The sequence below is a fragment of the Loxodonta africana genome, chromosome 16, assembly GCF_030014295.1.
Source record: "Loxodonta africana isolate mLoxAfr1 chromosome 16, mLoxAfr1.hap2, whole genome shotgun sequence".
Classification (NCBI taxonomy): Eukaryota; Metazoa; Chordata; class Mammalia; order Proboscidea; family Elephantidae; genus Loxodonta; species Loxodonta africana.
The window spans coordinates 2,458,263-2,484,714 of NC_087357.1; the positions used below are offsets into that span (position 1 = coordinate 2,458,263).

The 26,452-nt window shown below is 44.2% G+C and overlaps 1 protein-coding gene across 1 annotated transcript; it reads left to right on the forward strand.

Annotated features, from left to right (window-relative positions):
- Nucleotides 1-13,065: 13,065 nt before the first annotated feature.
- On the forward strand, nt 13,066-14,540 carry LOC100655423 (olfactory receptor 13A1-like). The gene is given in 3 exon segments (XM_010602586.2): nt 13,066-13,151; nt 13,555-14,094; nt 14,096-14,540. Coding segments are annotated over 3 exon segments (1,071 nt in total).
- The last annotated feature ends 11,912 nt before the right edge of the window (nt 14,541-26,452 follow it).

Genomic DNA, 26,452 nt, shown 5'->3' on the forward strand with positions numbered 1-26,452 from the left:
GTCCTAAACCGTAAGCCCTAAACCCTAGCACTAAGCCCTAGCCCTAGGCATACCTCTAGCCCTAGAACTAAACATATCCATAACCCTTATACTAACCACTAACCACTAACCCTAACACTAAACGTAAGAATAACACTAACACAAAAACTAAACCAAACCCTAAACTGTAGCCCTAAGCACTAGCCCTAGGTCTAGCCTTAGCACTAGCCTTAACATGAACACTAATGCTAACCCTAGCCGTAGCCCTAACCCTAACCCTAAACTGAAACCCTAACACAAACCCTACTCCGAACCCCAAACCCTAATCCTACACCTAAACATAACCATAAACCCTAGCCATAAACCCTAATACTAAAGCTAACCTTAAATCCTAAAACCTAAATCTATCCCTACCCTATCATTAACCCTACCCCAAAACCTAACTCTAACCTTAGCTCTAGCCACAGCCCTAACCCTACCCCTAAACCTAACATTAATCCTAAACCTAATGCTAACACAACCACAAACCCAACCCAAACCAAAACCTAAACATAACCCTAACCCTGACCATAACCCTAACCGTAACCTTAACCCTAAACCTAACAATAGCTGAACCCCAACTTCAACCCCAACTCAAAACCCTATAAGTAACCCCATCCCTAGCCCTAAACTAACCCTAAACCTAAACCCTAACCTAATCATAACCCTACACAAAACCTGACCCTAACCCTAAGTCTAATCCTAACCCAAACCACAACCCCAACCACAAACCCTACCCCAACCTCAACCCCAGCCCCATTCCCAGCTACAAACCCAAACCGAGGACCAGCCCTAGTCCCTAACCCTAACCCCTAAACATAACCCTACACCAGCCCTAAACATAAACCTAACAATAACCCTAAAACAGAGGCTAACACTAACCCTAAGGCGAACCCTAACACAAACTTAACACTAACCAGAACCACAACGGCTACAAGGAATTCTAACCCATACACTAATGCTAACCTAAAGCCCTAACCTCTAACCCCAACCCTTAACCATAAACCTAACCCAACCCTAACCCTAAACCTAACGCTAACCCTAACCCTACCGCTAACCCAAACATAAAGCTTACCCCAACCAGAATGCCTAACACAAACCGTAAACCTAATCCTAAACCTAAACCTAAACTTAACCCTAACCCTAACTATAACCTTAACACATACTCTAACTCTAACCCTAACCACAACCCTAACCCTAAACATAACGATAACCATAACCCTAAGATTAATCCTAATGCTAACCTTAAAAGGAATCTGAACACTAACCCAAAACCTAACCCAAAAAAATCCCAAACCTTAACCCTAGCTATAACCCAAACCCAAACTCTCACCCTAACACTGACCGTAACCCTAAACTTAAATCCTAACCCTAACATTAACGCTAAACATAACCCTAACACAAACCCAAAACAATAAATCTAACTGTAAACCCTAAACCTAACACTAACCGTAACACTAATCTCAACCCTCACCCGAAACCTAACCCTAACACTTACTGTAACCCTAACCACACAATAACCCTAACCTTATCGCTAACCTTAACACGAATCTGAACACTAACTCAAAACCTAAAGCTAACCATATCCCTAACCCTAACCCTAACAATACCCCAAATCCAAACTCTAACCCTAACCCAGACTGTAACCCTAACCCTAACATTAAACCTAAGCGTAATCCTAACCATAACCCTAATATCTAATCTCTACCCCTAACCCTAACACCCACCTTAACAATAACCTTAAAGCTGACTTTAACCCTAACCCTAAACCTAATCACAACACTTACCCTAACCCTAAACCTTAACCTAATTCACACCCTAACCATAACCTTAAACCTCACCCCAAAACTAATCCTTACACTAACCCGCACAATTAACCTAAACCCCACTGTAACCCTAACCCTAACACCAACCCTAACCCTAACGCTAAGCCTAACCCAAACACTAGCCCTAAATCTAACCCTAACCCTCACGCAAAACATAATCCTAACACCAACCCTAAACCTACACCTAACACTAACCCTAACCCTTAACCTAACCCTAACCCTAACTCTAACCCTACCCTAGCGCTAACCCTAACCAAAACAATAAACCTAACCTTAAAACCTAAACTTAACATTGACTCTAACCGTAAACCTAAAATGAGCCTTAACACTAACCTGTAGACTAACCCAAACCCTAACACTAACACTAACCATAACCCCCACCTGAAACCTAAAACTCAATCTAAACCTAAGCCTAACAATAATCCTAACCCTAACCCTCTAAACCCTAGCCCTAACCCTAAACCCTAACCCTGAAACAAACCCTAACCCTAACACCCCTAACCATCACAACCCTAACACTAACAACTGTAACCCTAACAACACTAACCCTCACCCTGACCTGGACTCTGATCCTGAACCTGTCCCTGACCCTGACCATAAGCCTAACCCTACCTGTAAGCCTAAAACTAAGCCTAACCGTAAGCCTAAGGCTAACCCTAAGCCTAATCTTAAACCAAAAGTAACCGGACCCCGACCCTGACCCAACTGCGTCCCGGACCCCGCTCCCAGCCCTAACCCCACCCCAACCCTAACACAGCCCTAACCACAACACAACCCCAAACCCATCCCTAAAACTAATCCTTAACCCTAGCCCTTAACACTAACTCTAACACTAACAATAACCATAACCACTAACCCGTATGCCCTAACCCTAAGGTTAAAAACTAACCCTAACCATAAACCTAATGGTAACCGCAACCAACGAAAACCCTAAACTAACACTAACCCCGAACTCTAACCCTAACGATAAGCCTAACACAAATCCTAAACCTAAACCCTAACCCTAAACCTAACACTAGCCCATACACTAACAGTTACCCTAAAACCCAGACACTAAACCTAACCCTAACCCTAAACTCAAATCCTCAAACCGAACCCAAAACCCTAAACCCTAAACGCAAACCCAACACTGACCCTAAATTTAACCCTAACGCCAACGCTAACTTTAACCCTAAATTTAAACCTAACCATACATCCTAAAGCCTAAATCCTAACCCTAACCCTGAACACTGAACCGTAAACGCTAACCCTAACCATATGCCTAAACCCTAAACCCTGAACCTAACCCAAAACTTACCACTAACCCTAACCCTAAACCTGACACTAACACTAAACCTAACCCTAAACACACTTCCCTATCCCTAACCCCTAATCACTAATCCTAACCCTAAATGTTAAACCTAACTCTAACCCTAACCCTAACACAACCCTAACCCCAACACAAACACAACCCCATTCCAAAACCTAACTCCTAACCATAAACCTAACCCTAGCCCTAAAAACTAACCCTAACCCTAACCTCTAACACTAACCCGTAACCCTAGCCCTAAACCTAACGCTAACATTACCAATCCGAACACTAACCCTAATCCTAACAACTAACCCTAACTCTAACACTAATCCTAAACCCTAACCCTAACCCTAGCCCTAAAACTAAACAGTAACCCGAACCGTAACAATAACCGTAACCGCTAACCCCAACACTAAACCTAACCCCTAACCCAAACCCTAACCCTAACTCTAACCCTAACTATAAGCCCTAACCCTAAACCCTAATTCCTAACGCTAAACCCAAACCCTAACCACCATAACCCTAAACACTAACCCTAACCCCAAACCCTAAACATGACCCTAACCCTAACCCAACCCTAAACCCAAACCGAACCACAACACCATCCCCAACCCTAACAACTAATCATAACCCTAATCCTAACGCTAACCCTAAACGCAAATCTCCAACCCCAACCCTGAACCCTAAAACCTAAACACTAAATCCAAACGCCAACCCTAAATCTTAACCCTAAACTTAACCCTAACGCTAACACTAACCCTAGCGATAAACCCTAAGCCCTATCCCTAACCCTGAACACTGAAGCCCAAACCCTAACCCTAATCCTAACCCTAACCCTAAACCCTAAAAAAAAAACCTAACCCAAACACTAACATTAACCCTAACTTTACCCTAATCCCTATACCCTAACCCTAATCCCCAATCCTTAATCCGTAACCTAACACCAAACCCTAACCACCCTAACCTTAACCCTAAATCTAACCATACCACTAATCCTAACACTGTTGCAAACATCTAACCCTAACGCTAACCCTAACCCTAATCCAACACCAACCCTAACCCTAACCCTAACCACAACAATAACCCCTAACTCTAAAACCTAACCCTAAAACAAACCCTAACCCTAACAACCCTAACTGTAACACACCTAAAACTAACAACTGTAAACCTAACAACCCTAACCCTGACCCTGAACCTGTCCCTGACCCTGACCCTAAGCCTAACCCTAGCCCTAACCCTACCCTAAGCCTGACCCTAACCCTAACCGTAAGCCTAAACCTAACACTAAGCCTAACCCTAAACAAAAACTAACAAACCCAGACCCTGATCCATCTGCGTCCCGGAACTCGATCCCAAACCTCACCCCAACCTTAACCACAACACCAGCCCCAACACCATCCCTAAACCTAAAACCTAACCCTAGCCCTAAACACTAACCCTAACCCTAACAATAACCACAACCCTAAACCTAACCCAAACCGTAAACCTAAACCTAACTCTAACCTTAATGCTAATCCCTAATCACTAACACTAATGCCTAATGCTTAACACTAACCTCACAACCTAACGTCAAAACCTAACCCTAACCCTGACCAACCTAACCCTTACCCTAACCCTAACGCCCCTAACCACAACCCTAACCCTAACCACCCTAGCCCTAGCCCTAACCCTAACCCTAATCCTAACCACCCTATTCCTAACCTAAACCCTAGTGACCCTAGCCCAAACCATAGTCTAACATTAACCCTAGCCCTAGCCCTAACCCTAACCCTGACCCAAAACCCAAACCCTAACCCGTAGCCATAACTCTAACCCTAACCTTAATCCTAACCCTCACCCTAACATTAACACCCTAACCCAAACCCAAACACTAACCCTCTAAACCCTAACCCTAACCCTAAAACAAACCCTAACCCTAACAACACTAAACCTAACAGTCCTAAATAACCACAACCCTAACCCTGACCCTGAACCTGTCCATGACCCTGACATGAACCCTGACCCAAACCATAAACCTACCTGTAAACCTAACCCTAACCCTAACCGTAAGCCTAAGCCTAAGCCTACCCAACCCGAATGAGACCCCACCCCGACCCAACCTTGCACCAGACCCTGATCCCAAACCTAACCCTAACGCTAACCCTAACCCAACCCTAACCTCAACCCCAACACCAACCTTAACCCCACCACTAAAACCAACCCCTATCCCTAACCCTAGCCCTAAAAACAAAACCTAAACACAACCCTACCCCTAAACACTAACCCTAATCCTGACACTAACCATAAACCCTGACCCCAGTTATAGCCCTAACCATAACACTAACCCTAAGCCTAACCCTAACCCAACCCTCAAACCTAACCCTAACATAACCCTAACCCTGACCCAACCACAACCCCAACCACAACCCCAACCCTAACCCCTAATCATAAACCTAACCCTAATCCTAACCCGAAACCCTAAACCCTAAACGCAAATCCCCAACTCCAGGACTAAACCCTAAAAACTAAATCCAAACACCAACCCTAAACTTAACCGTAAAGCTAACACTAACCCTAACTGTAAACCCTAAACTCTAAACCTAACCCTGAACACTGAAGCCTAAACCCTAACCCTAATTCTAACCTTAACCCTAAACCCTAACCCTAACCCAAACCCCAACACTAACACTAACACTACCCTAACCCTAATCCCTAATCGCTAACCCTAATCCCCAATCCTTAATCCCTAACCTAACACCAAACCCTAACCACTCTAACCATAACCCTAACATAATCCTAACACTGACACAAACACCTAACCCTAACCCTAAACCTACACTAACCCTAACCCTAAGCCTAACCCTAACCCCAACCTTAACCCTAACCCTAACCATAACAACCCTAACCATAACAACCTTAACATTAGCAACCGTAACCCTAACAACCCTAACCCTGGCCCTGACCCTAAACCTAACCCTACCCATAAGCCTAACCGTAAACCTAAGCCTAACCCTAATCCAAAAGTAACCAGATCCTGACAATGACCCAACTGCATCCCGAAACCCGATCCCAACCCTAACCCCAAACCTAACCCTGACCTAACTGTAACCACAACACCAACAACAAACCCATCCCTAAACCTAACCCCTAAACCTAAACCTAACCTTAGCCCTAAACACTAACCCTAACCCTAACAATAACCGTAACCCATAACCCGCAGGCCCTAACCCTAATGCTAAACCCTAACCCAAGCCCTAAACCTAATGGTAACCCCAACCAACCCAAACCCTAACCCTAACCCCAAACACTAACCCTAACGATAAGCCTAACACAAATCCTAAACCCTAAACCTAACCCTAACACTAGCCCATACAATAACCATAACCCTAAAGCCTAAACCCTAACCCTAAATCCAAACACTGACCCTAAACATGAAACCCAATCCCCAACCACAACCCAAAACCCTAAACTCAAACCCCAACCCTAAACCTAACCCTAAATTTAACCCTAATGCTAATCCTAACCCTAAACTTAACCCTAACCCTAACCATAAATCCTAAACGCTAAACCCTAACCCTAGCCTGAACACTGAACCCTAAATGCTGACCCTAACTGTAAACCTAAACCCTAAACGCAAACCCTAAACCCTGACCCTAACCCAAACTTACACCTAACCTGAACCCTAAACAGCCTTCCCTAACTCTAACCCTTAACCGCTAAGCCTAACCCTAAACGATAAAACCTAACACTAAACCTAAACCTAACACAACCCTAACCCCAGCACCAACCCCAACACCATCCCAAAACCTAACACCTAACCCTAAGCCTATCCCTAAAAACTAACCCTAACCCTAACAATAACCATAACCCCTAACCCCTAACACTAACCCCTAACCCTAGCCCTAAACCTAACCCTAACACTAACCAACCCTAACCCTAAATTTAACCCTAACCCTAAATTTAACCCTAACCCTACCCATAAATCCTAAACCCTAAACCCTAACCCTAAACCTGAACACTGAACCCTAAATGTTAACCCTAACTGTAAACCTAAACCCTAAGCGCTAACCCTAAACCCTGACCCTAAGCCAAAACTTACCCCTAAACCTGACCCTAACATGAACCCTAGCCCTAACCCTAAACACCTTCCCTGACCCTAACCACTAATCACTAATCCTAACCCTAAAAGCTAAACCTAACCCTAACACAACCCTAGCCCCAACACCAACCCCAACCTCATCCCTAAACCTAACCACGAACCCTAACCCTAGCCAAAAAAACTAACCCTAACAATAACCGTAACCCCTAACCCCTAAAACTAACCCTAACCCTAGCCCTAAAACTAACGCTAACACTAACCAACCCTTACCCTAACCCTAATCCTAACACCTAACCCTAACCCTAAACCTTACCCTAAAACCTAACCCTAAACCAAATCCTAAACCTAACTCTAACCCTAACCCTAAGTCCTAACCCTAAGCCCTAATCCCTGACCCTAAACCCAAACCGTAACCACCCTAAACCTAAACCTAACCCTTACCCTTACCCTAAACCCTAACCCTAACCCCATCCCTAACCCTAAAACCTAACACTTACCCTAACAATAACCCTAACCCCTAACTCCTAACCCTGAACACTAACACTAGCCCTTACACTAAAGCCTAAACCTGACAATAACCCTAACCCCTAGCCACTAGACCTAACCATAAACCCTAACACTTACCATAACCCTAGCCCTAGGCCTAATGCTAAACCTAATACTAAACCCTAAACCCCAATGCCAGCCGAAACCCTAACCCTAACACTAATCCTAACCCTAACCCCTAGCCCTAACCCAAACCCTAACCTAATCCTAACCATAATGCTAACCCCTAAGCCTTACCCCTTAACCCTAACCCTTAAGCCCTAGCCCTAACCCTATCACCCTTAACCTAAACTTAACCCTAACTCTAAACCTAACCCTAACCACCCTAACCCTAAACCTAACCATCCTAACCCTAAGCCTAACCCTAAGCCTAACCACCCTAACTTTAACCCTAACTCTAATCCTAGCCACCCTAACCCTAACCCTAACTCCTAACCCAAAACCCTAACTATAACCCTAACTCCTAATCCTGAACCTAACCCTAACCCCAACGCTAAGACTAAACCTTAAACCCTAAACCCAAACCGAAATCCTAACCTTAACCCTAACACTAACCCTATTCCTAACCCTAAAACCCTAACCCTAACCATAAAACACTAACCCTGAAAACCTAATCCTAATCCTAAAACCCTAACCCTAAACCCTCACCTGGTACCTAGGAATATAGACAAAGTTACTTATCTCGCTTGGTGAGGACTGTTTTATCTGAGATTCCTGAGGGGTGTGTAATGTGTGTGCGTTGGCTGGGTCGAGATTGCCCCCGAGGGTCAGGCCCGCATCCTGTGCGTGTGCTGTCTCAGAAGCCGTGGTCAGTTCCTCCGCTCCCAGTCCAAAGCCCAGCACCCAGGTCCCCCGGCTGGGACGCCGCACTCCCGGCTCCAAAACCAGTCGCTGCCTCCCGGTGACTTCTCCTTCTGTCAGCCGCGTCGCTGCGCTGCCTGTGTGCACTGGCTGGGCTTCCCCGAGGTCACTTCTGGGGACTAGGGCTGCATCCCGTGTTCGCGCCATCTCAGGATGCTGTGCTCCGCTCACCTGCACCCAGTCCAAAGCCCGGTGCCGAGGTTTCCTGACTGGGATGCTGGCTCCTGGCTCCAGAAAAAGTCGCTGCTTCCCCGTGGTTGCTCATTCTCAGTCTCTGTCACTCAGGTCAACTCTTTACATCTGTGTTTGATGGTCAGGGTTCGTAGATTGTCATGTATGTGATCGATTCACTTGTTTTTCCGAGTCTTTGTTGCAAGAAGGATCCGAGGTAGCTTCTACCTGGTCAGCCATCTTGACCCCGCCTCCTGCATGAATTTTTAAATTATTATTTTCCATTACCCATAGTGTTTCCAAAGAGTGGCTTCTGGATTCAAACTGCTGACTTTCTGGCTAGCAGCCCAACACTCAACCACTGCACTACCAGTGCTTCTTGTAGTTATATTCCTTCTTTCATTCTGGTTAATGGTAATTTATGGTGGTTATTTAGCCTTTTCATTCTTAATTAGTTGTGCCAGACTGCTATTAATTTTGTCAACCTTTCTGAAGAACCAACTTTTAAATTTATTTTCCCTATTGTTTGCTTTCTATTTCATTGATTTATTCTCTTATCTTTATCATCTCCTCCTTTCTACATACTTTATATTTAAATGGCTTGTCTAGTTGATTCTTAAAGTGGAAAATTATAGTTTTCAAACCTTTCCTCTCCTTTAATATATATATATATTTAATTCTAATATAATTTAAAGCGGAAGAGTTTTCTCTAAGCACTGTGTGACTGTTAAGGTTGTATGTCAACTTGGCTGGGCCACGAATCTCAGTGGGTTTGGCAGTGATGTTGTAGTTGGCAGTCTTGCTGATCCTGGGATTCATTGGCCTTTGCAGCTTGTGAGCCAGAGCCCTGCTGTCTGACTTGCAAATCTTGGGTTCGCCAGCCCCTGTGGTTACATGAATCAGGAGAAGCCTCCAGTTTGATCCACTTTCCAGCCTCTACAACTGCATGAGCCATTTCCTTAACATAAATCTCTCTCTCTATACATAGATCTTTAAACCATAGGACAGGGCAGTGTTTCCGTTCTGTTGTTCATAGGGTCACTATGAGTCACAACCAACTCAATGGCACCTAAAAAACAAAATATATGTATTTATATGCTTCACTGGTTTTGCTTCTCTAGAGAACCCAGCCTAAGACATTTGGTACTGAGAGTGGCTCTAGAGAAACAAAGTTATAAAGATGAATTCTCTAAATTGGTTCTCAAATCTGGTTTGACTTAAAGATGTTGATGGCTCTGCTTCCAGTAGTAAAGAGGGCACTGCTAATCCATGGTGTGAGGTGGCAATGCAAATATTCAAAATATTACCACCAGCAGATCCAGCATTGGTGAGAGGTGAGACTCTGGGTGGTTGCATGTTTGATACCTTTCTGTAATTTTGTCATAATGAGAAGTTTAAGGAAGCTGATTGGTTGCCTCTACTTTTGCTAGGAAAAGTAGTGAAAGAAAGAGATGAGCTCAGGGCTTCAGAGTCGAAATTCAAGTACCACATAAACAACCTAAAACCTCCCACTTCTGCCTGGAAAGGAAACCGTATTTCTTGTAGTAACAGAGCTGATACTGCCCCAAGACAAACCCAGGCTCTTATCGTAAGAGTGCCTGAATTACAACGCCTACTCAATTACCGACCTCCAGTGGATCTACAGCCTTTTACAAGAGTGACTGTTCATTGGTGAAAAGCAAATCATTTGACTTTTAGAAGATTACTGGATACTGGCTCTGAACTTGCACTAATTCCAGGAGACCAAAAACATCACTGTGGACCACCAGTCAAGAGTAGGGGCATATAATCGATAAAGAACAGTGACGAATCTGCGAAACATTTCATAACATGGAGGAACCTGGAAGGCATTATGCTGAGCGAAATTAGTCAGAGGCAAAAGGACAAATATTGTATTAAGACCACTATTATAAGATCTTGAGAAATAGTATAAACTGAGAAGAACACATACTTTTGTGGTTACGAGGGGGGGAGGGAGGGAGGGTGGGAGAGGGTTTTTTACTGTTTTTTACAGTAGATAAGAACTGCTTTAGGTGAAGGGAAGGACAATACTCAATACATGGAAGGTCAGCTCAACTGGACTGGACCAAAAGCAAAGACGTTTCCTGGATAAACTGAATGCTTCAAAGGTCAGCGGAGCTAGGGCGGGGGTTTGGGGACCATGGTTTAAGGGGACTTCTAAGTCAATTGGCAAAATAATTCTATAATGAAAACATTCTGCATCCCCCTTTGAAATGTGGCGTCTGGGGTCTTAAACGTTAACAAGCGGCCATCTAAGATGCATCAATTGGTCTCAACCCTCCTGGATCAAAGGAGAATGAAGAACACCAAGGTCACACGATAACTAAGAGCCCAAGAGACAGAAAGGGCCACATGAACCAGAGACCTACATCATCCTGAGACCAGAAGAACTAGTTGGTGCCCGGCCACAACCAATGACTGCCCTGACAGGCAGCACAACAGAGAACCGCTGAGGGAGCAGGAGTTCAGTGCAGACCCCAAATTCTCACAAAAAGAACATACTTAATGGTCTGACTGAGACTAGAAGGATCCCGGCGGTCATGGTCCCCAAACCTTCTGTTGGCCCAGGACAGGAACCATTCCCGAAGACAACTCATCAGACATGAAAGGGACTGGACAGTGGGTAGGAGAGAGATGCTGATGAGGAGTGAGCTATTTGTATCAGGTGGACACTTGAGACTGTGTTGGCATCTCCTGTCTGGAGGAGGGATGGGAGGATAGAGAGAGTTGGAAGGTGGCAAAATTGTCACGAGAGACTGGAAGGGCTGACTCATTAGGGGGAGAGCAAGTGGGAGAACGGAGTAAGGTGTATATAAACTTATATGTGACAGTTTGACTTGATTTGTAAACGTTCACTTGAAGCTCAAAAAGTTAATAAAAAAAAAAGAGTAGGGGCATATAGAAGTCAGGTTATTAAGGGGGTCTTAGCTCATATCCCTCTCACAATAGGTCCAGTGAGTTCCTGAACCCACCCTGTAGTGATTTCTCCAACTCCAGGATGCATAATTGGAACAGATATACTCAGCAACTGGCAGAACCTTCATATTGGATCCCTGACAAATAGATTAGGGCTATTATGGTAGGAGAAGACAAGTGGAAGCCATTAGAACTGCCCCACCTAGGAAAATAGTAAACCAAAAGCAATACTGCATCCCTGGATGGATTACTGCCACCAACAAGGAATCGAAGGATGCAGGGGTGGTGACTCCCACCACATCCTCATTCAACTCACCTATTTGACCTGTGCAAAAAATAGGTGGATTTTGGAGGATGACAGTGGATTATCAAAAACTTAACTGGGTGGTGACCTCAACTGCAGCTGCTGTTCCAGATGTGGGTTTCATTGCTTGAGCAAATTAATACATCTCCTGGTCCTGGTATGCAGCTGTTGATCTGGCTAATGCCTTTTTCTCCGTACCTGTTTTGAAGGACCACTGGAAGCAGTTTGCCTTCAGCTGGCAAAGCCAGCAATATGTCTTCAGTGTCTTACCTCAGAGGTACATCAACTCTCCAGCCCTATGTCATAATTTAGTCTGCAGGGACCTTGATTGGCTTTCCCTTCCACAAGATGTCACATAAGCCCATTACATTGATGACATTATGCTTATTGGACCCTGTAAGGAGGAAGTGTCAATAACTCTGGACTTATTGGTAAAACATTTGCATGCTAGAGGGTGAGAAATTAATCCCACAAGAATTCGGGAGCCTTCCACCTCAGTGAAATCACTAGGGGTTCAGCAGTGTGGGATATGTCCATATATTCCTTCTGAAGTGAAGGATAAGTTCTTGTACCCGGCTCCTCCCACAAACAACACCTAGTGGGCCTCTTTGGATTTTGGAGGCAACATACCCCTCATTTGGAAGCAAGATGTAACAGACTATAATGTGCTTATTGAACAAATATTTTTTGAGTGGCTGCTTCAGCTCGTTGGCCAGGAGATCCCAGTGTGGCAATGAGCCAGAGGGGCAAATCTCTGTCAAACAGGACTGTGGGTGGCTGGGTCAACATGCAACGAGGAAAAAATATGAGGAGCACTTTGGGGGATGGTGCTGAGTTCAGGCATGGGCACATTGAGTTGGAAAGGTCTGTAGCTCATCAAGGCAGAAACCACAGAGGGACTTACGGTTCCCAGATCTGGGCTTTGGGAGTGATCTCCCAGAAGGATGGATCTGAGAGATGTCAAAGTGGGGGCAGCTTCAGCCATGGGGTGGGAGTGGTGGGCCACAGTGGGCACAGGGCTAGAAAAGACTCCATGCACACTGAAGGGGGACTAGAGGAAGCACCCTGCCCCACAGTGGAAGAGAAGCAGCAGCTATTGAGGGTGTGGATCTTAGGGCTGTGAGGGGAGCCACTGCAAGAAGCCCCCTCAGAGTGTGAAACAGCTCAGCCCAGAGACAGAAGGCTGCAGAGCAGCAGAAGCCTCAGGGTGGGGCAGTCCTGTCCTGAGGGCAGATGGCAGGAGAACAGCAGGCTTCTGTATGAGGGGTCCACTGGCCATACCTGTGTATGGGGGGTGGGGGGAGGAGAGCAGGGGCCTGAACACAAACTTAGAGGACAAAAGTTTCTCACCGTGGCCAATGAACGGAAAAGTAAGGGCAGCTGATGAGATGTTTGCCTAGGCACGGAAGGTGAAGGATAAGGAGATAAATCGGCTGTCATTGGGAAAATAAATTCGCCCCTTCCCTTTCTGGTCACCCGTGAACGCATGATCTGAAGTGACCGTCATGTAACCCATTATTAGAGAACTGCAGGTTTTCCAGAGGGCCGGCCAGCCCTCATGCGCCACGGAGCCTGGCAGAACCTCGAAGTCTAACCAGACGCTGGTGACTGAGTTTGTGCTGCAGGGGTTCTTGGAGCACCCTGCGCTGCGGGTGCCACTGCTCGGCTGCTTCCTGGCGCTCTACGCTGTGGCTCTCACGGGCAACACCCTGATCGTCGGCGTGGTGGGCTACAGCACGGGTCTCCACAGCCCCATGTACTTCTTGTTCAATCTGGCCACCTTGGATGTCGTCTGCACCTCCGCGATCCTGCCCAAGGTGCTGGTGGGCCTGGCCTCACAAGAAAATACCATTTCTTACACGGGCTGCATGGCTCAGCTATTTCTTCTCGTCTGGTCGGCATCCTCGGAGCTGCTTCTGCTTTCGGTCATGGCCTTCGATCGCCACATGGCCATCTGCCGTCCCCTGCACTACAGCGCCATCATGAGCCCGCGGGTATGCGTGGCGGTGACCGATGGTGTGTGGAGCATCTGCGCCCTGAACGCCTCCATACACACGGGCCTGGGCGCGGCTAACCTTCTGCGGCCCTCGCGTCATCACGCACTTCTTCTGCGAGATCCCGCCCCTGCTGCTGCTCTCCTGCAGCCCCACGCGAGTGAACAGCATCATGACAGTCCTGGCTGACGGCTTCTACGGCTTCACCAACTTCCTGCTCATCCTAGTATCCTGTGGCTGCATCGTGGCCAGCACCCTGCGCATCCGCTCAGCAGAGGGCAAGCGCCGCGCCTTCTCCACCTGCTCCTCCCACCTTATCGCTGTTTCCGTGTACTACATGGCTGTGTTCTGCGCCTACATCAGTCCGGCCTCCAGCTACAGCCCGGAGAGGAGCAAAGTGGCGGGGGTGCTGTACACGGCGCTGAGTCCCACCCTGAACCCGCTCATCTACACGCTGCGGAACACGGAGGTCCAGCGCGCCCTTGGCAAGCTCCTCCCCTTCAGCAGACAATGAATTGTGAACTGAGGCCGGAGCAGCCCTCCCCGCCCTGCTGGTGAACGCCAGGCCTGAGATGACCCTGGTGTGGGCACCACCCGGGGGTGCAGCTTTGCTGGGTGGCTGGTTTCCTTGACTTGTGGCTGGTGTCCCCTCCCAGCCCCCAGACTCTGTCCCAGGACACATGGGTCTGTGGAGCACAGCTCCTGTGGAAACCTCCGTGTGGAGGTGGCTTCTCATGGGCCCCTTACCTAAAACTGCCCCCAGGACTTTCTTGACTCAGTTCTCCTTAGCTATCTGCTTCTCGTACTCTTTCAAGCTGTAATGGAAAGAAGCATGGCCCAGGACTCCTGCACCTCCCTGCCCACACCTGCACTGGGTCTGTGCCTGGACTTCGTGCAACTCAGTCCCGCCCAGCTGAATGCCGCCTTCAGTGGGTCTTCGATTTTTCAGCTTCCGGAGCACAGCCCTTCACTCTGCCTTTGGGGTAGGGTCACCCAGGCCCCTATACCGGCTGGACTCCCACCCAGCTGGGAACTCTGAGTCCACGTAGCCATGTCTTTTCCATGAGATCTGAGGTCCTTCTGCTGCTGCCCCTGTCTGGCATTGGTATTTCAAAGACGGTTAATGGATCTGATCCTGCCCTGGGGGCTCCGCGCAGGAAGGCAGTCATTGCTGTCCTAGTGACTGTACCAGAGTGGGCAGGTCTGAGTGCAGCATCCCGGAGCCCTCCAGAAACTGGTGGTCCTGTAATAGTATTCTCTTAAAAGGCTCTCTGAGTCAGTTTGGGGGCTCCGTCTGGAGGCTGGTTCCCCTTCTTGAGCAGCTGATTAAGTCCATGTCCCACCACTCCTCTTATCCGGTTCTCATACTCCCGGGCTACTCTGCACCTGCCCTAATCGCCCAGGGCCAGGTTCCCAACACCTAGGGACAGCCCCTATGCTCTGGAGTCTGCAGAATCATTCAAAATGTTCAATCCCCAGAAGCCTGGAAATTTAGTTAACCTCTCAGCTGTACATAAGCCACCTCCTACAGCTCCAGCTTATTGTTACCGTGTTCTTGTGCAGTCCCCTGCCTGGCCGTGCCTGCAGCCTGCCTCGCCGAAATTGTAAGTGACGGTCAATTCACCTTTCATCCCTCTGAGAGTCTTGTGTTGTACCTACCTGGCAACATAAGATTATGGAAGCAGGCCAGCTGAAGGTGCAGTCTCAGCCTGGGTCTCACACCTCTAAGCGCCTGTGCAGGACAAGCCTGGTCCAGTTGTAACAGCTACTCTGTGTGTTCTCCCCTTCTGAGTTCCTCTGATCCTTCCTCACCACCTGAGGATGCTGCATGTCCAGGGTACCCATTTCAGTCCTGGATCAGCATCACCACCAGGACCCAAGACCCTTCACTTGGGCCAGACTCCAGGTCCTGACTCTCCTCCCCATCACTCTCTCAGAGCATGCCCCTCCCAGTGCCTTCACACATCCTCTGAGTGTTGCATGAAATGACCCACACACCCATGTGTCCATCTCCCCATTTGTAGCCAACACAGACCCTTGGCTGTGGCCACACCAGTTCCTACATGAACTTCTTAAAGAGCTCTTTCACCCCGATTTCATAAAAGCTGGGCTGTCCTTCTCAAAGCTGTGGTATGGGATCCTTGATCATCTGAGCCACGTGGAAGGGCTTTGGGATGGCTAGTTATGTTCAGTGTTGTGGGAAGGGAGTACAGGGGCTGGGAGTGTCCACCATCGGACTCTGGAGTGAGTGTCTTATGCTAATTTCTTGGTTGATTTTTCTCTCAATATGAAGCAATACTTAGGACATGGATGGACCTTAAAAACAAGATGCTGAGCGAAATAAGCCAGACACAAAACAGCACATATTATGTGATCCCATTTATATGAAATATCTAGAATAGGCAGATACACAGAGACAGAAAGTAGATTCTAGGTTACAAGGGCCTGGGGGAAGGGGGTATGGAAGTGAAGAGTTATTGCTTATTAAATACAGAGTTTCTGTTTTGGGATGAAAAGGTTTTGAAAACAACCAGCCTGGGGCAAGGACGAGAAGGCAGGAGGTGACAGGAAAGCTGATAACTGGAAGCCCAAGGCCAAGAAGGGGAGAGTGTTGGTGTGTCATGGAATTGGTGATCATTGTCACAAAACAATATGTGTATTAATTGTTTAATGAGAAACTAATTTGCTCTAAACATTCACATAAAATACAATTTAAAAAAGGCTTTGAAAACAAATAGTGGTAATGGTTGCATAATATTGGGAGTGTGATTAATTCCACTGGATTGTTCCACTGGATTGTACACTAAAAAATTTTTTAAATGGCGAATTTTATGTTGTGTGTATTTTGCCACAATTTTAAAAAAAGATAATATGTGAAAATACTATCGGAAACTAAGTATTAAAAAATTGACTAATTTGACATAAATGTACCATATGACCCAGCAATCACACAAAAATCTGTATACAAATGTTTGTAGCAGCACTATGCAATTCCCCCAAACTGGAAACAACCAAATGTCATTCAATAAGTGAACAACAAACCGCTCATCCATACAATGGGGCACACTACTCACAATAAAAAGAATGAACTATTGATACAAGCAACTGCTCAGACCATCTCAGAGGCATTTTGAAACTAAGAGAATCAGGGACCAACAAGTTACACTGTGTTTCAGCCCAGTTACATGATGTTCTTCAAACTGCACTGATGGAGGTAGATCATGGTTGCCTGGAGTTATGGGTGGAAGGGTTGTGGGACCATAGGTAATAGCTCCATGGAGTTTTTTGAGGTAATGAAACCATTTTGTATCTGATTATGGTGGCTACACCAATCTACACAAGTGTTAAAATTCATAGACAAAATGAAAATATAAGTCTACTTTACATATGATATTTAGAAATATAAAAGTAAACTAACAAAAGTGAATAGGATTTCTGTTTAAGGATGGTGCAATATTTTTACTATAATCTCCTCACATGAAACCAACCAAGAATAATAATGGAACAAAAAAAGAAAGAAATCTCCAAAATGGGTGCAACAGGGAAATTGCCACAAGCACCACCAAAGGAGTAAGCTTCGTTCCCAACTACTGTGAAGTCTTCTCCCAGGAGAGAAGAAGGTGGGGATCAGAAACCTCTGGTTGTCACAGACTTCTCCAGATTCAACAGTTAGACCCAACAGCACCTGATTAGAACGCAAGGCCCAGGGTAGGGAAGGCTTACAAGTTACAGGAAGCTACAGACACCAGTGTGAGGGTGAATTTAAGAAGACTGAATTTTCCCTGTTGTCCAAAGGGTAAGAGACCTTTTCCCCCTCCCCTTTCTTAAAGCATTTCCTTGAGAAAACTTGAAATTGCAAGTCCTTCCTCTGTCTCTTGGGTATATCAGTTAAGTCTTTTTAAAAGTTAAATAAGCTTCCGGATAGTGTTACCACCCAAAATGTTTCTAAAGGCCTGGGAGTCATCTCTCTGAAATGCGAACACCAAGGACAATGGAGCCTGTCTCTGTATCCTTTGCCTTGGGATTTTAGTATAACTGACTTGCTCTAAGCTGTAACTAACTACCTGTTTGCCACATAGATTTGAAAAGTATTCATTTTTCCTTGGGCAAAAACATTTAAGTAGCGGAGGTGGAGCCAAGATGGCAGAATAGACAGACACTTCCGGCGAGCCCTCTTTATAACAAAGACCCGAGAAAACAAGTGAAACGACTATATTTGTGACAAGCTGGGAGCCCTGAGCATCAAAGGCAAGCTTAGACAATGAACTGAGGGGCAGGGGGAGGAAGAGACTGTTCAGAAGTGGAGAGGAGTTACCGGACCTGAATCACGGGGAGCCCTCAGGCACTATTCCTGGAGCTGCGGCAGCAGTGGCGACTGGCTGGTACTAGCGTTTGGCCACAGTTTCCTCAGGGGGAAGCAGCCAGCCACACAGCCTACTCACACCTCTGGAACCTGAGAAGAACGGTGCTCTCGCCAAAAGCTAAGTACTTGCATATATTTTACTGCCCCCCTCACCCCCAAGCCGGCTTCAGCGGCTGAATACCTGGGCCTGAGATAGACCCCGGTGAGCACCTAGAGCCATCCTCCCAGCCTTGGGGAAGGAAAAAAATTGCAATTGGGGGGAAAAGATAATTTGCTAGCTCCATTAACTGGGGGAACTAAGGACAGAAGCGGCTCCAGTCCGGGCATAAACCATCTGTGGACCTTGAGCATCTTTCTCTTCTGCATGGACCTGTGTGGGCCTATTTCAGGAGAATAGGCCCTTGTTGGCAAACTCCAACCAATTCAACTGTGCGGTGCAGAGGTGGGTGTTTAACTTTTGATATTGTTTTGCCTATTAAGCAAGGTCCTCACCAACCCACATCAGGGACCTTAGGACTGGTAGCTCCACTCAGGTCACCCAGCCATCCATGACAGGGGTCCAAAGATAACTGGTACCTCCCAGTCCTTACAACCAAAAACTTTGGGTGCCCATGGTCCCTCTGAAGAACCCACCCACCAGCACACTCTAGGGAACAGAGATGCATTTTCCTCAGAGACACTTGGGGGTCAGTTCTCAGCCCCCTGCCTTTTTCAGAGGATGACCCCCTGCTACAATCAGATACCGGTATATACGCCAATCACCCCTGCCCCTCTAAGACTGTAGGACAGAGCCTGTACCACACACTTGATGATCAGCTACCTGGAAGCCTGAGCTGAATTCATACAAGAAAACTGAACAGACTCTTAGATTGATATACCTGATAATAGCTCTAGCCAGCTGGGGCAGGACACCAGAGCTCCAAAGGCAAAAATAACCAAGCTAGCTCACTCAAGCAACCCATAGGGGTATGCCAAAACAAAACAAAGCAAGCAGCTATGACACAGTAAGCAAGCATAAACTAATACAATAACTTATAGATGGCTCAGAGACAACAGTCAATATCAAGTCACATAAGGAAATAGACCATGATCACCTCAACAGGCTCTCAAAACAAAGAATCCAGGGATCTTCTAGACGAAAGTGCATTCCTGGAATTATCAGATGCAGAATACAAAAGTTTAATATACAGAACCCTTCAAGACATCAGGAAGGAAATGAAGCAATACGCAGAACAAGCCAAGGAACACACAGATAAAGCAACTGAAGAAATTATAAAGATTATTCAGGAACATAATGAAAAGTTTAATAAGCTGGAAAAATCCATAGACAGAAAGCAATCAGAAATTCAGAAGATTAACAATAAAATTACAGAATTAGACAACTCAATAGAAAGTCAGAGGAGCAGAATTGAGCGAGTAGAAGCTAGAATTTCTGAACTCGAAGATAAATCACTTGACACTAATATATTTGAAGTTTGTTATGATCCACACAGTCGAATGCCTTTGCATAGTCAATAAAACACAGGTAAACATCTTTCTGGTATTCTCTGCTTTCAGCCAAGATCCATCTGACATCAGCAATGATATCCCTTGTTCCGTGTCCTGTTCTGAATCCAGCTTGAATTTTTGAGAGTTCCCTGTTGATGTACTGCTGCAACCGCTTTTGAACTATATTCAGAAAAATTTTACTTGCATGTGATATTAATGATATTGTTAGATAATTTCTGCATTCTGCTGGATTACCTTTCCTTGGAATGGGCACAAATATGGATCTCTTCTAGTCGGTTGGCCAGGTAGTTGTCTTTCAAACTTCTTGGCATAGATGAGTAAGCATCTGCAGCGCTGCATCCATTTGTTGAAATATCCCAACTGGTATTCCGTTAATTCCTGTATCCTTGTTCTTCACCAATGTCTTCAGTGCAGCTTGGGCTTCTTCCTCCAATACTATGAGTTCTTGATCATATGCTACCTCCTGATAGGGTTGCTATCAGTCAGAATTGACTCGACAGCTACGGGTTTGGTTTTTGGAACTGGTTGAATGCTGACCAATTCTTTTTGGTACAGCGACTGTGTAGTCCTTCTATCTTCTTTTGATGCTTCCTGTGTTGTTCAATATTTTGTCCATAGAATCCTTCAATATTGCAACTCGAGGCTTGATTTTTCTCTTCAGTTCTTTTAGCTTGAGAAATGCCGAGCGTGTTCTTCCCTTTCAAACTCCAGGTCTTTGAGCTTTTTATTATAATGCTTTACTTTGTCTTCTCGAGCCGCCCTTTAAAGTCTTCTGTTCAGCTCTTTTACTTCATCATTTCTTCCTTTTACATTAGCTGCTCTACATTCGAGAGCCATTTTCAGAGAGCAGAAGAACTAGACTGACGACCACTACTGAACTTTCTGATCAGAGACACAATAGATAAATCCCGACAGAAAGGGAGAAAATGTAGAACAGAAATTTAAATTCTTAAAGAATTCAGACTTACTGAATCTACTGAACCTGGAGGAGTCCCTGAGATTATGGCCCTGAGTTGCTTTTCAAATCTCGAATTGAAACTATCTCCTGAAGTCACCTTTAAACTAAGTAACAGTTTAGCCCAAAGAGTAAAGATTGTCACTCTGGAGCATTGCATTCTTTAAAAAAAAAAAAAAAAAAAAAATTATCTATATAAGACCAAAGGATCAACAGCTTTTTAAAGCATAGATGAGAAGGTTGGGGTGACAGCGAGTTTAAGTAATGAAAAACTAGAACAGAAATAAGAAGAATGTTGATACAATGTGAGGAATGTAACCAAAGTCACTGATCATTGTCTAGAAACTGTGGAATGGGAGTGGGTTTTGCTGTGTATATTTTCACAAAAAATAAAATTAAATATAAAAGAAGAAAAATACTAAGGTCTTATATACAAAGATATTTATTACTGCACTTACAAAAGCAAACTACTATAAATATGCTAAATATACCACATCTGAGTTTTGGTTAAATTAAGACACATTCATATAGCAGAATAGTATCCACTTATAAATGTTACGTCGTAATAAAATTCATTGGGCTTCTGCTTTCAGCTTATGGATGCAGAGGGATGGAGAGAGTATTGTTCCCACCATGATAAAAAGAAACAAACTATAAATTAATGACTCTTCTTAAGCCCATTAGAGACCTGAGGTTGCAAGGATGAACCCAAATCTAGAAAAAAGTACCTGCAGGGAGAAACAACACCTGAGAATTTACTTATCACTTACTTGGGACAGATACTGTCAAATGCCATAGAAGATGGCAAGAAGATTAAACTAAGAGTATCTGTTCATCACAAAACACCATGAAGAGTGGAAGGACCAGCCTAAAGAGTGGAAGAAAATCACTGTAACACATAAAGCTGGAAAAAGATGATTCACCAGAATATATAAAGCATTCCCACAAACAAAGAAAAAACAGACAACCCAAGAGAATAAAAAAGAGATAAATGAGAAGAGGGTACATGTCTGACAAATAAACATATAGAAAGAGGCCCTCTGCTTTATTAATAATCAGGGAAATGCAAATTGTGATCACAATTAAATACCATTTTATACCTGTTTATTCTGGTTGTTGGTTGTGGTTGAGTTGATTCCAACTCATGGCTGACCCCATGAGTGCAGAGTAGAACTGCTCCATAGGATTTTCGTGGCTGTGCTCTTAATGATGTGCAAAAATTAAGAAATCTATTAATACTAACTGTTGGAAAGGCTGTGGATCAACATTATTTCTTAGCCGCTTGTGCTAAGAGTGTAAATTGCTTCAAATACTTGGGAAAACAATTGGTATTTATCAGGTTGCCCGAGTACTCACCTAGCCTAGAGATGTTCTTGCACAGTGCTCCAGAAAACATGTGAGAATATTCTTTGTAAAAAATTGGGAATAATATGACAGGATAGTGGATAAACAAATTATGCTTATTTTCATATCAGTGAAATCAGTGGACTGTAGCCACATCCCACAGCATGGATTAATCTTATATAGGTAAAGCTGAGTAAATATTCAGGTCTCAGACATATACATCTTATGAAACTACTTTTAAAAGTTATAGGAAAAGCTAAACAATATTTTTTAAAATCATAAAAGAGAAAATCACAGGGAATATTAAAAGCAAAACTCAAAGGGAGTTTTTAGCTCTAAAGAGAGAGAATTGGATGTGATAGAAAGGAACACTCAGGTATATGCAGTTAGAATGTGAGGTAGTTTTTGTGTTGGGAGTGGGTTGCTTGATGTTCATTACATTGTTATGTAAGATAAATACTTCATATATTATTTTTAATGTATCAGATATAATATTAAAGTTAATAAAGGAAAAGTTGCACAGACGTTTTCCTTTTGCTGCTCTGGCGCCCCTGGTGGGCACCATGACTGCTGGCTGATCTTCACTGTGGGTGCATCCGTCTGGAGCAGGCATCGCTGTCTTTCCCGGGGACACTCTGTAGCCAAGCACTGCCATCACTGATGTACTGGCATCTTCTTTGGCGCCTCCCATGCAGAATTCAGGAGGGCTCCTTCTTCCGCCCAATGAGTTAACAGTTTTGCACGTGAGAAAAAACTGTTGCTTGCTCCCAGAATCTTGAACAGCAACTGGGGCATGGAGGCAGAGCAGACAGACAGATACAGCAACAGGCTCATCAAATCTCCACTCCCCTTCGTGTGAAAGACTTTGTTCCTGAGCCAAGCTGGCTTGCTCTTTGACCACCGCAATATTGTGTGTTCTCTACTTTCGTTTTACTTGGAAGAATTTTGGTTTTTGTCAAGGTCATTATTTTTAACCATGAGTGGCATTAAACTTTACTAATTTCCCTCCCCTAAATTTCTATTCTGGGGCTCTGGACCATTTTACCGTAGAAAATAAGAGGAAATCTCAGGAGATAATCCTCAAATCAACTCTCCTGAGCATGTTTTCCTCTCTATCCCCACCTCACCCCCTTCCTGCTTATCCACAGCCATTGGTTGTCCAGACAATAACATTCTTCTACCATGAGTTATTCATACCACCTTCCTGTGAACATGAAAAAGGATAAAGTCACTACACTTAAGTCTGCCTGACAGGAAATATCTTTATTACCTGACTTACAGTGAAAAGAGAGCTTAGCACTGCAAAGGGAGGCCAGAGAGCCCCCAGGGAAGTGCTATGGCCTAACAACAGCCTCTGGACATTCCAAATGTTTTTCCCTCATGAAGCTCCTCCGCTCCCTATAAAATCTGGTTCTGAGTGTGGGGGATTCTACATGTCTAGGAGCGTGAATCCAAGAAAGACAAGATATGATATAAAAATAACAGATGAAGACACCAGTAAAACTTATATTTGAGGGCAAATAATTTGATACAGTATCAGTAAATATAAATGAAATTACTAAAACTTGATTTATAAAATAGAAGAAAACATATTTGTGAGCAAATGTAAAACTAATAACATTCTGAAACTAAAACTCCTGAGGATGAGGGGGGTGGGCTGGCATTGTTCGTGGAAGTAGAGGGGAAGAAAAACACGATAAAAGTGGACTCTCGTGCAAATTTACCAATGATCAAAATAAATATTGCTGTTTAATTCTCTTATTAACAGAAAAAACTATCAGATTATGTCAAAGCTGCAAGACACTTTTCCAGACACTTATCAAAAACAAAATGACGTAGAGATACATAAGATGCTAGGATGAATGAACATATACAGGGAAATACTATTTTACAAAACCACATATGGCCAAAATATCAAAGAGGACAAATAGATAATTACACTGCTAAATACTCACTTTCCCAACCTCTCTTAGAGATAGGATTAACCATGTTCCAACCAATTAAAAAAAAAAAAAAAGCTCTCTGGTTTTCTGGACATTTCTGGGAAAGTTCTTAGTTTCCTGACAAAAGGGATAGGCAGGAGAAACACTTTCAAACTGGCAGAGTAAGGACATTTGAAAACCCACTCCAGTGTAGAAGGGAGGAGAAAACTAGCAAAATTGTCCAAATAAAGAAAAATGAACATACCCTCATCGTGTATACCTACATTTATGTGTACATAGTGCACATGTAAATCCCCAGAAGGAGACAAGGGGACAGAAAGACCATTTGGAGAAATAATAGTGAAAGCTTTCCAAATGTGATGAAAAACAAACTACATATCTAAGAAGTTTACAAACTCCAAGTAAAATAAACTCATGGAGATCCATAGCTGTTGTTGTTAGGTGCTGTCAAGTCTGTTCTGAATCATAGCGACCCTTTGGACAACAGAACAAAACACTGCCCAGTCCTGCACCATCCTCACAATCATTGTTATGCTTGAGCCCATTGTTACAGCCACTGTGTCAATCCATCTTGTTGAGGGTCTTCCTCATTTTCAATGACCCTCCACTTTACCAAGAATGACATCCTTCTCCAGGGACTGAATTCTCTTGATAATATGTCCAAAGTATGTGAGATGTAGCCTCTTCATCTTTGTTTCTAAGGAGGTTTCCGGCTGTATTTCGAAAAGAGACTTTTTCGTTCTTTTGGCAGTCCATGGTATATTCAATGTTCTTCACCAACACCACAGTTTGAAGGCATCAATTCTTCTTTGTCCAGCTTTTGGATGCATATGAGGCGATTAAAAACACCATTGCTTGGGTCAGGTGACATCTTTGTTTTTCAACACTTTAAAGAAGCCTTTTGCAGAAGATTTGCCCAATCCAACGTGTCTTTTGATTTCTTGACTGCTACTTCCATGTGTGTTGATTGTGGGTCCAAGTAAAATGAAATCCTTGACAACTTCAGTCTTTTCTCCATTGATCGTGATGTTGCTCATTGGTCCAGTCGTGAGGATTATTGTTTTCTTTATGTTGAGGTGCAATCCATACTGAAGGCTGTAGTCTTTGATCTTGTACTTCAAGTCCTTTTCACTTTCAGCAAGGAAGGTGTGTCATCTGCATAACACAAGTTGTTAATGAATCTTCCTCCAATCCTGACGCCCCACTCTTCTTCATATAGTCTGGCTTTTCAGATTATTTGCTCAGCATATGGATTGAATACGTATGGTGAAAGGATACAACCCTGACACACAGCTTTCCTTGCTTTAAACCATGCAGTATCCCCTTTTCTATTCAAACAACTGCTTCTTCATCTATGTACAGGTTCCTCATGAGCACAATTAAGTGTTCTGGAGTTCCCATTCTTTGCAATGTTATCCATAATTAAGTATGATTCACAGAGTCAAATGCCTTTACATAGTTAATAAAAGACAGGTAAACATCCTTCTGGTATTCTCTGTCAGGATCCACCTGACAATAGCAATGATATCTCTGGTTCTATGTGCTCTTCTGAATCCAGCCTGAACTTCTGACAGTTCCTTGTTGATATACTGCTGCAGCCACTTTTGAATGATCTTAGCAAAATTTTGCTTGCATGTGATGTTAGTGATATTGTTCTATAATTTTTGTATTTGGTTTGATTACCTTTCTTGGTAATAGGCCTAAATATGGATTTCTTTCAGTCAGTTGGCCAGGGAGCTGTCTTCCAAATTTCTTGTCATAGACAGTTTCCATGGCAGACAGGTTTCAGCTGAGCTTCCAGACTAAGACAGCCTAGGAAGAAGGACTCAGCAGTCTGCTTCTGAAAAGAATTGGCCAGTGAAAACTTTATGAATCCCAGTGGGACATTGTCTGATTTAGTGGCAGAAGATGAGCTCTTCAGATTGAAAGGCACTCAAAAGAAGAATAGGAAGAGCTGTCTCCTCAATGTAGAGTTGGCCTTAATTACATGGATGGAGTCAAGCTTTGGGGACCTTCATTTACTGATGTGGCATGACTCAAAATGAGAAGAAATAGCTGCAAACATCTATAAATAATCATAATGTGGAATCTATGAAGTTTGAATCTAGGACAATTGGAAATCATCAAAAATGAAACAGAAAGCATAAACATCAATATCCTAGGCATTAGTGAGCTAAAATGGACTGGTCTGGTATTGGCCATTCTGAACTGAACAGTCATATGGTCTACTATGCTGGAAAAGACAACTTGAAGAGGAATGATGTTGCATTGATTCACAAAAAGATGCACATTTCGAAATCTATGCTGAAGTA